The sequence below is a fragment of the Mercenaria mercenaria genome, chromosome 11 (genome assembly GCF_021730395.1).
Source record: "Mercenaria mercenaria strain notata chromosome 11, MADL_Memer_1, whole genome shotgun sequence".
Lineage (NCBI taxonomy): Eukaryota > Metazoa > Mollusca > Bivalvia > Venerida > Veneridae > Mercenaria > Mercenaria mercenaria.
The window spans coordinates 81204292-81218087 of NC_069371.1; the positions used below are offsets into that span (position 1 = coordinate 81204292).

At 34.0% G+C, this 13796-nt stretch overlaps 1 protein-coding gene across 1 annotated transcript in view; it reads left to right on the forward strand.

Moving 5' to 3' along the window:
- LOC123531189 (plexin domain-containing protein 2-like) overlaps positions 1 to 13796 on the forward strand; it is a 103798-nt gene that overhangs the window by 57670 nt on the left and 32332 nt on the right. The window contains exons 6-9 of the mRNA XM_053518236.1: positions 2545 to 2610; positions 5489 to 5556; positions 11571 to 11739; positions 11934 to 12003. Coding sequence (XP_053374211.1) covers positions 2545 to 2610; positions 5489 to 5556; positions 11571 to 11739; positions 11934 to 12003 — 373 coding nt within the window. The remainder of the gene's footprint in view (positions 1 to 2544; positions 2611 to 5488; positions 5557 to 11570; positions 11740 to 11933; positions 12004 to 13796) is intronic.

A 13796-nucleotide genomic window follows, 5' to 3' on the forward strand; every position in this document is an offset into this window, starting at 1 on the left:
AAACTATCAAAAAGCTAGTTACGGTATTGTAGAAATAAAGTGATGACTTTCACAAGGACCATCAGATTGGCTGTTTCAAACTACAGTAACTTAACAGAGATTAAAAAATACTATGTAATTTTTGACATTTTCCATTTGTGAAAATGTATGTGCTTTAACTAATAATTGAAAGAAGTTCACTTTAAACATAATGGGTAATTATTGTGTAAGAATATTTGCTTTGAAATTGATTTCTAACAAAATGATGAGCTACAGGATGGTCCTTGTGATTTCAGTGAAACTTTCATTTATTCTCTAACTTTTAATTTGCTCCTCATAAAATACACTTTATTCTCTATCTTTTAATTTGCTCCTCATAAAATACTCTATTCTCTATCTTTTTATTTGCTCTTTATAAAATACTCCTCATTCTCTACCTTTAAATTCGCTTTTCATGATATTTTTTCTCAGACACTCTTTTTTCCTCAGTTTGTTAATGCTGTTCATAACATATTCTTTATTTTCTATCTTTAAGTTTGCTCCTCATAAGATATTCTTTATTCCTTATCTTTTAATTTGCTCTGGATAAAATGGTCTTTATTCCCTGTATGTTGTATGTAAATTCTTGTTCGGGTTGTAACTCTGCCATCCATAAAGAGATTTTGAAATAACTTGGCATAAATGTTCACCATAATGAGACAACATGTCATACGCAAGACCCAGACCCCTAGCTCTAAGGTCAAGGTCACACTTGGAGGTCAAAGGTTAAAACAGGGTCTGTTTCGTGTCCGGTCCATAACTCTGCCAGCCATGAAGGGATTTTAAAATAACTTGGCATAAATGTTCACCATAGTGACAGCTCTTGTTATTTGCTGTTGATAATACATTCTCTATACCCAATCTTTTCATTTGCTCTTCATTAAATATTCTTTATTATCTATCTTTTAATATGCTCTTCATAAAAATTCATTAAGCGTACACCAAATCTAAATACTTCTATATAGTTCATAGTATATTAACAATACCTTATTACAATTCTGCACAGCTGCGTAGAAAAAAATATTTTTGCAAATAAACCTGAATGCAATTAACAACCGTTATATAAGCTTTAATGAGTAATGAAAATGTATGACATCTTTTAAACTGTTTGCAGTCTTTACACAATTAATTATCATTAATTAAAACATGCAGGAGTGGATCTGAAATTTCTCGTAAAAGGGGTTGCTGATTGGTAGAGGTTTTACATTTTTAATTGCAAAACAATGCAGACATGATATTTTAGAAGTTTTACTTCAATATACCAGAGGGGCCTCCGAGGCCAAGTGGTTAAGGTCGCTGACTTCAAATCACTTGCCCCTCATCGATGTGGGTTCGAGCCTCACTCAGGGCATTGAATTTTTCATGTGAGGAAGCCATCCAGCTGGCTTACGGAAGGTGGGTGGTTCTACCCAGGTGCCCGCTCATGATGAAATAATGCACGGAGGGGCACCTGGGGTCTTCCTCTACCATCAAAGCTGGAAAGTCGCCATATGACCTATAATTGTGTCGGTGCGACGTTAAACCTAACAAAAACAACAACAAAACAATCAATACACCAGATCAGACAGGATATGGGTTAATGAAACTGTGTGGTTAGGGAATGGTTTAAAATTGTTATTCTCAGTTTGGGCTGTTAAAGGGGGGATGTGTGCATCGTGACCCCATGTCCAGATCCACAATTGCAGTAAATGCTGTGGAATACCTTCTCAATTCTGTGTTTCTGTAAAAAAAAAAATCAAAAGGTTGCCAGTTGCCTTCCAGTCATAGAATATGATCTTTTTTAGCATTTACCATAAAAAGGAGATGGAGCAAAAAAAAACCAATGCAGAATTTAAAGTAATGTTTACTATTTTCATGTAGAGATATGTTTGCTTTTTGAAAGTTCAAGCAGTGAAATTCTTAGAAAAAAAGATGATTTAAAAAAAAAACAGTAATGCAGCAGGTATAAACAGCTGAATTAGGAAAAGGCAGGTAAAAAGAAATGAATCAGGAAAAGTTGGGTAAAAACAGCTGATTTAATTAAGGAAAGGACAGGTAAAAACAGCTGAATTAGGAAAAGATGGGTAAAACAGCTGAATTAGGAAATGACAGGTAAAAACAGCTGAATTAGAAAGAATAGGTTAAAAAATCGAATTAAAAAAGTACAGGTAAAAAGAACTGAATTAGGAAAAGACAGGTTAAAACAGCTGAGTTAGGAATGGACAGGTAAAAACAATTGAATTAGGAAAGGATAGGTTTAAAACAGCTGAATTAGGAAAAGACAGGTAAAACAACTGAATTTGGAAATGACATGTAGAAACAAATGAATTAGGGAAGCTATTCTACAACATAAAATAGTTTCTTGAAGTGTGTTTGTTTTGTTTTTAGGGCAGTTGTCAGCCATTACACATTTTGCACCTTATTTGTACATTTTCTCTTTTAGATTGATTAATACCTTTTGCTGGTAAATTCTAGATCATTCATTACACTATTTCAAAGATTAATTTATATGTTGTATATATGTATAATACGTGCATTGTATTACAGACAAAAAATTTGTTGTTGAATGGCGAGATGTACATCTACAGGACCAAAACGGTAGGTCCGATGAAGGTACAAAAACCATTTTATTACATTTACTTACATTTTACTTACAGTTAGATAGTTGGTATTAAATAAAGCAATAATTTTGCTCTAATTAAATGATTATTTTTGTACATAATATTTTTGCAAAGTCTTATATCCCTTCTTTACTTTAAATCATTTTAAAGGCCTTCTTATCCAAATAAGTGTAAAATATGTGTACCCCATGCCTGCTTCCCCACAATTTATCAGTGGATATATAGGCATAAGCAAAAAGGTTACCATAAAAAGCTGCATGATTTAGGGGAAATAGAAATTTGGATTAAAGTTTGGATTTTTTTTCTTACTCGAGTATGCAAAGATTTATCATCATTGCATGATTAATGTGACTGAACTATTTAAACTGGTTTCTAACTCAACTTTTCAAAGAATAAGGACGGCTGTTTTACAAGCATCTATGTTGCCTTGTGCGACGCTTGAATGTTAAAGTATAATGGTTTTATTTCATTATAACTTCTTAAATTAATACCCCAATTAACTTCAGTCCTTACATAAAGTATTTTTAGCTCATCTGATTTTTTGAAAAAAAATGATGAGTTATTGTCATCACTTGAGCGGTTGTCGGCGTCGGCGTCGGCGTCGGCGTCGGCGTTGCCTGGTTAAGTTTTATGTTTAGGTCTGCTTTTCTCCTAAACTATCAAAGCTATTGCTTTGAAACTTGGAATACTTGTTCACCATCATAAGCTGACCCTGTATAGCAAGAAACATAACTCCATCTTGCTTTTTGCAAGATTTATGGCCCCTTTTGTACTTAGAAAATATCAGATTTCTTGGTTAAGTTTTATGTTTAGGTCAACTTTTCTCCTAAACTATCAAAGCTATTGCTTTGAAACTTGGAATACTTGTTTACCATCATAAGCAGACCATGTACATCAAGAAACATAACTCCATCTTGCTTTTTGCAAGAATTATTGCCCCTTTTGGACTTAGAAAATCAGTTTTCTTGGTTAAGTTTTATGTTTAGGTCAGCTTTTATCCTAAACTATCAAAGATTTTGCTTTAAAACTTGCAACACTTGTTCACCATCATAAGCTGACCCTGTACATCAAGAAACATAACTCCATCCTGCTTTTTGCAAGATTTATGGCCCCTTTTGGACTTAGAAAATATCAGATTTCTTGGTTAAGTTTTATGTTTAGGTGAACTTTTTCTCTTAAACTATCAAAGCTATTGCTTTGAAACTTGCAACACTTGTTCACCATCATAAGCTGACCCTGTACATCAAGAAACATAACTCCATCCTGCTTTTTGCAAGATTTATGGCCCCTTTTGGACTTAGAAAATATCAGATTTCTTGGTTAAGTTTTATGTTTAGGTGAACTTTTTCTCTTAAACTATCAAAGCTATTGCTTTGAAACTTGCAACACTTGTTCACCATCATAAGCTGACCCTGTACAGCAAGCAACATAACTCCATCCTGCTTTTTGCAATAATTATTGCCCCTTTTGGACTTAGAAAATCATTTTCTTGGTTGAGTATTATGTTTAAGTATACTTTTCTCATAAACTATCAAAGCTATTGCTTTAAAACTTGCAACAGTTTTTCACCATCATAAGTGGACACTGTACATCAAGAAACATAACTCTATCCTGCTTTTTGCAAGAATGATGGCCCTTTTTAGACTTAGAAAATCATGGGTAGGACAATATTTCTATTATACAAAAAAAATCAGATGAGCGTCAGCACCCACAAGGCGGTGCTCTTGTCTTGATAAGTGGCAGATATGTTTAGATTTAGGGTCAGGGTACTCCAAATGTCAAGGTCACAGGGGTGTCAGATATTGGGTTTTATGGCACAGATCTCTGTTGCACTTTATCTTGTGCATTCAACCTTATACTGGGACTGGTGCTAGTAAGCGAAGGACAGCTTCTGCTGTAGGAAGCCAACTTATTCATGAGACTGCTTCTCCATCCAATCCCTAAAAAGGATTTCTTTTGCCATTCTTCACCCGTTCATGTCTGCTCCATATTGTTTTCTAAGCATCCACATGCAAACCCAACTGTATACCCCTCCCATATCAGATCCCCCTACCCACTCCAGAAGTTGTGAAAAAATCTGTAATTTTTTCACTGCATCCACCATTTACTGTCATTTTCTCTTCTCTATCAGCAAACATTTTTGAGTATGTTGTCATTCTAACAGCTCTTGTTTGATATCATGGTTCATCTTACAAAGACATGCATTTTATGAAAGCTGCACTGCAACAAATTAAGACTAATTTGCATGTTAAAAAGGACGATTAAATTAATCAAAGCACATTGTTTTATTCTGTCCTTGGCCTCACCATAATTATCTTTTTATTGCCACTCACTATGGCCTTATTTTCCACCATCAAAATATAAAGTTTTCATTTAAAAGAAAAGACAAAAAATTAGAAACTAAATAATCTTAGCTATTTTTTTGCAGTGGGGTAGGAATGTGTGGAAAATATTCCTAAAGTGTTAATTGTTGCAATCTTCTATAAATGGTTTATAAAATTGCACAAGAAGTTGACCACAACAGGGGCTTTACTAGCTCAAAATGTGAGCCATTTTTAGTTCAAAACTTACAAAAGTAACAATGTTAAAAAAATTTGTAAGAAAATAGCCTCAGGTTATGAGCTTCATGAAAAGGTTGAGCCACTTGATGAAATTATGGTAAATAGCTCAATTGTAGAGTGCCCCTTGTCACAATGTGGGGATGGTCACAAGGTGGGGACATTGACCGCTGCTTGTGAAGAAGTTGTACTGAAAGCAGTCAGTTCTTTACTTCATTCAAAGAGTTAACAAAAAATGTTTGACACCATATGATTCATCTGTATCATACACCAGAATGCTGACAGTGCAATTCTTTCAATTTTTCATTTCAGGCACGGGGTCTTTCCAGTTCCAAGCTATACTTCATATGAATGGATCTATTGCTTTTGTTTATAAACAGGTAAATTGTTTTACACTCAGTGATATGAACAAAAATCTTTAATATGAAATACAGAAATATATCTTCATTTGTATGATTTATCTATTTTAATTATTTTATCAATTTTAATGATGTATAATTTATACTGTTAGAGTGTAAACACTAATTATGCAAATTACAGAAGTAGACAAAAAATGTAATATATTTTCCAAATATACAGTTTACTTGAGGCATATATTGAGTGCATTGGGGAGATTAATTCTACAAGATATTTGTGTCATTTTCATATATCCGTCAGTCTTTACATCATGCTGACAAAAATATTATAGTTCGAAATTCAGCAGCATGAGTCAACTGATGGCCATTTTATTTGTGGTCCATGCTTACGCGTTATAAAACTGATTTTGCAGGCAAACTCATTAGGAAAGCAACTTTGGCATTGGCCGGTTTCAACTTTGAGATTGCTCGAGATTTTTACCCTGGTTTTCAAACTCAGTTTTATAATATCAGGACATGGGTCTGTTTGGCATATTGACAGTATATTCATTTTAGACAATACAGTATTCTGTTATCTTTAAAAAACAAATTCTAACCAAACATACTGACCAAAACATAGTTGCTTTATTTGAATGTTTTATACAGTGAAAATGTGATTGCTCATGGTACAGAAGAGGATGAGCAATATAAGAAACTTTCACTGGTTGAAGGTACAGATGGAAATATCTAGCTTGATGGTAACTGATTAGGGGGTATTGAGGCTCTGCTGAGTTACTGCAAAACAGTTTCCTCAGAGCCATTATATTCCCATCCGCACATTCGTTTGGTGATAAACTGGCATTCGTGCATGCCTTTAGTTAATAGAAGATTGAAAGTAAAACAGATGCCTTTCTTATAAGCACTATTTTATTAAAAGATGATATGAATTTTCACATTCATTTATATATTACAGCATGTGCATCATTTTACACTCTGAGGTGTAAGACAAGTTTTTCCAGCAATGGTAACATTGTAAAATCCTGTCTGGTATGCAAAAAATGTTCGAGTTATCCAGAATTTCTAGCTGTCCAGACATAGGAGATACAAGAAAAATGGCCAGTTATGTAGATATTTGCCAGGGCAGTGTTTGTTATGGTCTATTTTGGTTTTGAGTCAGTTATCTGGACATTTCCAGGGCAATAATTGATGTGTTCCATATCAACTTTAGCTAGTTATCTAGACTTTTACGGGGCAATAATTGATGTGTTCCATGTCAAGTTTAGCTAGTTATCTAGACTTTTACAGGGCAATAATTGATGTGTTCTGTGTTGATTTTCAACTAGTTGCCTAGACATATCCAAGGCAATAATTGCTGTTAACAAGACTTTTACAGGGCAGTTACAGTTGTGTTTCTAATGTTGATTTTCAGCTAATTATCTAGATATATTTTCAGGGCAGTTATGGTTGTGTTTCTAATGTTAATTTTCGGCTAATTATCTAGATATTTCCAGGGCAGTTATGGTTGTGTTTCTATGTTGATTTTCAGCTAATTGTCTAGATGTTTTCAGGGCAGTTATGGTTGTGTTTCTATGTTGATTTTCAGCTAATTATCTAGTCACCCACTTAGCTAGACATTTCCAGGGCAATAATTGTTGTGTTCTATATTGGTTTTCAGCTTGCGATTCCTGTGTCAAATATTTCTTCGAAATCTCACAAAGTTGCGGTGGGATTGTCTGATGCTTTTTATTTTGATACTGCTTTGGACGATGGTATGGAAAACCACAGCCATATTAACAAGCTTTTACTTAACAATAGCTTTAACAGAGATTGATATTTCAGTTAACACTTGCATACATGTAATGTTTGTAACATTTCAAAAAAATACAAAAAAAAAAACCTACAATTAAATTAAACTATGGGTTTTTCGAAAACAGTACAATAATTTATCAAAAGTCGCATTTAGAATTAAAACAATAAAATCGAAATCAAGAATTTCTTTTGATACTTTTAAGTGGCAGTTGCAGCTTTATATATTGATAACCAGTTTTAGCACAGATTGTTTAAAGTATGAAATATCAACCTCTTATGTTTGACTCAACCTCTTCATTGACCATACTGGTGGAGTAATCCATAAAATTGCACAATTTATTTTTTACATATATTTTTTTTTCTTTTTTAAACAAAGAAAATTTGATTTCTTTAAATGCTAGTTTATTATTTTTTTTATAAAAGGTTTGTTGAATGTCTGCTTCAGTGATGAATAAGATATTATTTAATTAACAGTTTTTTGAAGAGTTTGGGCCAACATCTGTTTTGCACATATAACGTTTTGAGCGGTTTCTTTATAGCATTTGTTGTAGTTGAAGTGTTGCAACATAATCCAGCATAACATGTCTTTTCTGTCATCATGTGCTACAATAATGTCTGTCAGTAAGAAAGTAGAACTTAGATAGTTTATCATCTTTCTGACTTGCAAGTTCTTCTCTTACCTCCAAATTCATGTAAGGTCACTACTCACAATTATGAATCTTTTTTATTTGGGACCAGTTGTAGTTATCAGCATACCTTATATCACTTTGTCTTCATTTTATTTTATGTTGTTTACTGTTATATCATTTCAAGTATTCAAGTGCATCTTATTCAGTTATAGTTTCTTTTTACCCTTTCAGTTTAAATTTGGTTTCAGTTCCAATATTTGGTAATGTTGAATACATTTTTTTCACCAGACCCCATTACATGTAGTATATTTGCCAGAGCATCACCATGAACAAACTGCTTGTATATCAATAGAGACCTTATCCAATGTTTTAAACCATGGGCAAATGCTGGTATATCAGAAGAGTCCTTATCCAGAGTTTGAAACCATTAATCAAATGCTTGTATTCTGTAGAGTCCATATCCAAGGTTTGAAACCATGAACCAAATGCTTGAATATCCATAGAGTCTTTATTCAAAGTTTAAAACCATGAACAGAATGCTTTTATTTCTGTAGAGTCCTTATCCAAAGTTTGAAACCATGAACCAAATGCTTGTGTATCTCTTGAGTCCTTATCCAAGGTTTGAAAGCATGAACCAAATGCTTGTATATCAGTTGAGTCCTTATTGAAAGTTTGAAACCGTAAACCAAATGCTTGTTTATCTGTAAAATCATTATCCAAAACTTGAAACCATGAACCAAATGCTTGTGTATCAGTTGAGTCCTTATCCAAAGTTTGAAACCATGAACCAAATGCTTGTTTATGTGTAGAGTCCTTATCCAAGGTTTGAAACCATGAACCAAATGCTTGTATATCTGTAGAGTCCTTATCCAAAGTTTGAAACCAAGAACCAAATGCTTGTATATTAGTTGAGTCCTTATCCAAAGTTTGAAACCATGAGCCAAATGCTTGTTTATGTGTAGAGTCCTTATCCAATGTTTGAAACCTTTAACCAAATGCTTGAATATCTGTAGAGTCCTTCTCCAAAGTTTGAAACCATGAATCAAATGCTTGAATATCAATAAAGTCCTTATCCAAAGTTTGAAACCATGAACTAAATGCTTGTTTATGTGTAGAGTCCCTATCCAATGTTTGAAAGCTTTAACCCAATGCTTGAATATCTGTAGAGTCCTTATCCAAAGTTTGAAACCATGAATCAAATGCTTGAATATCAATAGAGTCCTTATCCAAAGTTTGAAACCATGAACCAAATGCTTGAATATCCATAGAGTCCTTATACAAGGTTTGAAACCAAGAACCAAATGTTTGTATTTCCATATAGTCCATATCCAATGTTTAAAGAAAATCAGCTGTTAAATTGAACCAAAAGCTTATATATCCACAAAATCTTAATTGAACCAAAGGCTTGTGTATCTTTAGAGTCCTTTGCCCATGTCTGAAGAGTATCAAATGTGAAATTAACCAAATGGTTGTATTTCTATAAAGTCCTTAGCATTTATTGAACAGGACCTGTTAACAAATTTTGCTAAATGCTTGTATATCCAGAGTCATATGAGACTCATAACATTTGTCTAAATGTTTACAGATCTGTAAATTCTTACCCATTACCCATTCCTCCTCCTCTATCTATATTTTGCATAAAATTAAAATGTACTTGTTGGATTTTTGAAGCAACCCGTCTGTAATATTTTTGTTACAGCTTCTTTTCATTGTGGGCCTACTTTGCAAATGTGTGGCTCTGAGGCTGTGTTTGTGGTGCTCTGTGTTTCCGAGAAATCTACCCTTACGTATTATCTTTTATATAAAGTTTGGAGAGAAAGTGCTGAAGTATTGAAACAAAGGGTCCTAGAAAATCTGCTGAACGCTTGCATATCCTTGTGGATTTCAGCTTTATAGAAAATCAGTTGGATGTTAAAAAGTCTGCTCAAAATACTTCAAGCAAGTAGGCTAGAAACAGTAGGTTATTTCTGGGCATATGTTACTGTTGATTTAGTTAATTTTGCAGTGCCGCAAAGTAGCCTTTGCATCTTGTAGAAGTCATGGGCATCCTGTTGCATTTTCATTTAGAGATATATAGCCTTTGTGCCCAGTATAAGTCACGGGCTTCTTGTTAGATTCTCATTTAGAGACATGCAGCCTTAAAATCCTGTTATCTATGATCCTACTTAGTCATATAGTTAGGAGATATTATTAATTTTGCCATTCCTGCTTCGAAATCCATCCCAGACATGATCCACTTTTACCCTCATACTGTGTCATGTTTTCCCAAAATACAGTAAATTTTGTCATGTTATAGCATTGGTGTAGTAACAGTGAAACATCAGAAAACTCATTTTTTCCAACAGAGTTGTTGTATTCTCTAGGTCAGAACTTATTTCCATGGTGTTTCTTCTTCAGGGTGACTTTTTCAAGCAGTATTTACCATTGATAATGAATCTATATTACATTAACCTTTAGCCTGCTGGCGGCGAATATTTCAGCCTTTGCGACCAGTGCAGACCAAGATCAGCCTGCACATCCGTGCAGTCTGATCATGGTCTGCACTGTTCGCTATTCAGTTAGTAAATTTTCAGTGAACACCCCTTCAAATAATAAATGGTATTGCCCAAACTGAATGATGGAACAGTCCATTTTAGAAATTTAGCAGGCTAAGGGTTAAATTATCATCCATGTTTGCACAGTTATGCTTTGTTTACTTTATTTTAGTGTAGAGATATTTTCACAGCATCATTTAGACATATTGTAGCTACCCTTTAGCTATGGCTAGACCACAGGAACCATTTTATTCTGTCTTGTTAGACCATGGTTGAAGTTACAACAGTTAACAGTAAATAGTTTTCTTGGAGAAATCTTTAGAACTTCAAAATTTGAAGCATACTGTGAAATCATTAATATTCGTGGGGGACTAATTTTCGTGGATTTCGTGGTTGAGTCAATCCTCGAAATTTAATTCCAACGAAAAAGTAAAATCCCATTCATTTTATGTTCAAAAGTTGAAATCCACGAATTCATATCCCCACGAAATTCCCTTTTTGACAAAAACCACGAAAATTCATGCCCATGAAATTAAATGATTTTACAGTAAGTTAAAACGTAACTTTTAGTAATGGGAGAAAATTTCTTATATAAGGCGGTCCACATCAAGATGGAAAAAAACTTCTTGAATTATAAGAAAACTTTTGACAGTTTTCCATTAATCTCTCTGTATACAAATACATTCTTAAATATATTTTAATCTTTAAGGTTCCTCTGCATGTTTGAAACAAATACTGTTCTACAATGTAGAATTTTATTAAACCTTGTCTTTTCAAAGCATCAATGAGGAAATTAAGTCAATAAAAAGATAGGGTCATTTTGAAGCTGAAGATATGGCTAAAAGAATAACTTGATATAATTTTTGTAAAATCAGACTTAGAGCTGAGTTTTATCAGTATCTTGGCATGTGATGAAAATGACATGTTGTGGCTTTAACATGGTTAACAAGGTAACATATTTCTTTTCAGTAGCTGCAGTTTTCTACACATGTACTTAACTTGCCTTTCATAACATACAGAGCTTAGTGTACTTGTATGACATATTACTGACAATATTACTCACACAAGTTGCCATCTTTATTTCCAGCTCCCTATTCCAATAGTGAATATAAGCTCAAGCGCACATCCTGTCAAGATTGGCTTGTCTGACGCTTTCTATTTTGATACAACAGCTTTTGGTATGAAAAAATCTTGTCTGCTCTTTCTAGCATTACTTAAGCCTCAATTTGGTTTGAATGGAATCATCTTTCTATGCAGTTTATAGCATTACTTGAGCCTCAGTTTGGTCTGCTATTTAAAGCATTACTTGAGCCTCAATTTGGAATGAATAAAATCTGTCTGCGCTATTTATAGCTTTACTTGAGCCTCAATTTGGTTTGAGTTAAAATCAGCTATCTCTGCCATTAATTGAGCCTCAATTTAGTATGAATAGAATCTCTGCTATTTAAAGAATTACTTGAGCCTCAATTTGGTATATTTGTGCCATTCGTAGCATTACTTGAGCCTCAACACCTTGCAGTGTAAGTGAAATGATATGAAGTTTGTTTCCATATATTTAAACTTTATTATTAAAATCGTCTCTTCTTAAACTGGTGTGTTTAATTTTTACGATGAGATGATTTTATGATAATTGTAAGGTACATTCTTTGATAGTTGGTTCATTTACTTTTAATTTTAAAGAGCATGAGTGTTAAATGTCACTGGATAAGGTGAAATTTATGTTAATTTTGAATACAGGCATCATTTATTCTCCACCATTGTTTTATGTGGGGAAGATCCGAAATTCTTGTCAGTTGCAAGGTAGTATTGGTTTGAAATGAAGGAATTCTAATTCTAATATATCTGAAGCTTTAATAACTAATTTAAAAATATTTGTGAAATTTCAAGTGAAAAGAATTGTTTAGACATAATGTTTCTATCAGTAGTTTTCTAGCGAGATTCTTTGTAGCAGTCACTATAGTGGGATAGGACATTGAAGTAGAAATGAAAACTTAGTTAATGCCAACACCCTTTATTTATCATACACTACTAACCTCCATGCTTTCTCTGTATTAAAAGTTGGATCTATTTCAAGTTGGTTAAATAAAAAATTTAAAGCTGCATTAATGTTTTAAGTTTATGTTATTTCAACAAAAGGTAAACAGATTTCAAACCTTATTAGCATAATATTATTTGAATCCAATTTGTTACTTGAGTCTATAGGTAGAAGGAATTGTTGCTTAATTTCAGTATATTTTTTTATACGCCCAAAGGGACGTATTATGTTATACCCCCAGTGTTCGTCTGTGTGTCTGTCTGTTATCAATTTCGTGTCAGCTCTGTAACTCTTGAACCCCTTGAAGAATTTCAAAGAAACTTTACACAAATGTTCACTACATCGAGATGACGTGCAGAGTGCATGTTTTGGATGGCTCACTTCAAGGTCAAGGTCACACTTATGGGTCAAAGGTCATATGACTTTGTTTCATGTCCGCTCTGTAACTCTTGAACCCCTTGAAGGATTTCGAAGAAACTTGACTTAAATTTAACCACTTCGAGACGAATGCAGAGCGCGTTGATGGCTGGTTTAGTTCAAGGTACATTAGGGTCAAAGTATGACTATTGTTGTCGTAACTTTAACTGCTGAAGGATTTAAAAACTTGGGTAAATGTTCATATACTTCAAATGACATGCGAGCACTTGTTCGATTGACTGGCTTAAGGTCAAGGTCAACTAGGCAAATGGTCATATGACTTGTTTCATGTGTATCGACTCTGCATGCAGTGCTCTTGTTTTTGATGCAGACTTTTCAACTTACAATATGTGCGCACCCTGAGTGGTGGGCAATAGTTATGGTCTTGTGTTCATCGTGTCTAGTGATCGTCTCCGTCAGTTCTGAGCTGCACTAAGTTTTCTTATTTATGAATCCTTTATTTTTCATTAATAACTTGCGCCCTCCATGGTGGCTGGGTCGCCTATATTTGGGTTTGGCCCTGAATCCGTCCGTCCATTTTCACCGTGTGTCGAACCAAGCTCAAAAGTGATTTGATATAAGATTGATGAAACCTTGCATGAGTCTTTAATCATGATATGAACCTTGCGCACCTCCAATTTTTCGTCTGGCTCCGCCCCCTATTTTGAGAGTTATGGCCCCTGAAATAGTCAAAAATGCACATTTTCACCTTGTGACACGCCTAGCTCAAAAGTGTTTGATACAATTATGAAACCTTGCATGAGTCTTATCATGATATGAACTTGCGCACCTCAATTTTTTCGTCTGGCTCGCCCCTATTTTCTGAGTTATGGCCCCTGAAATAGTCAAAATGCACATTTT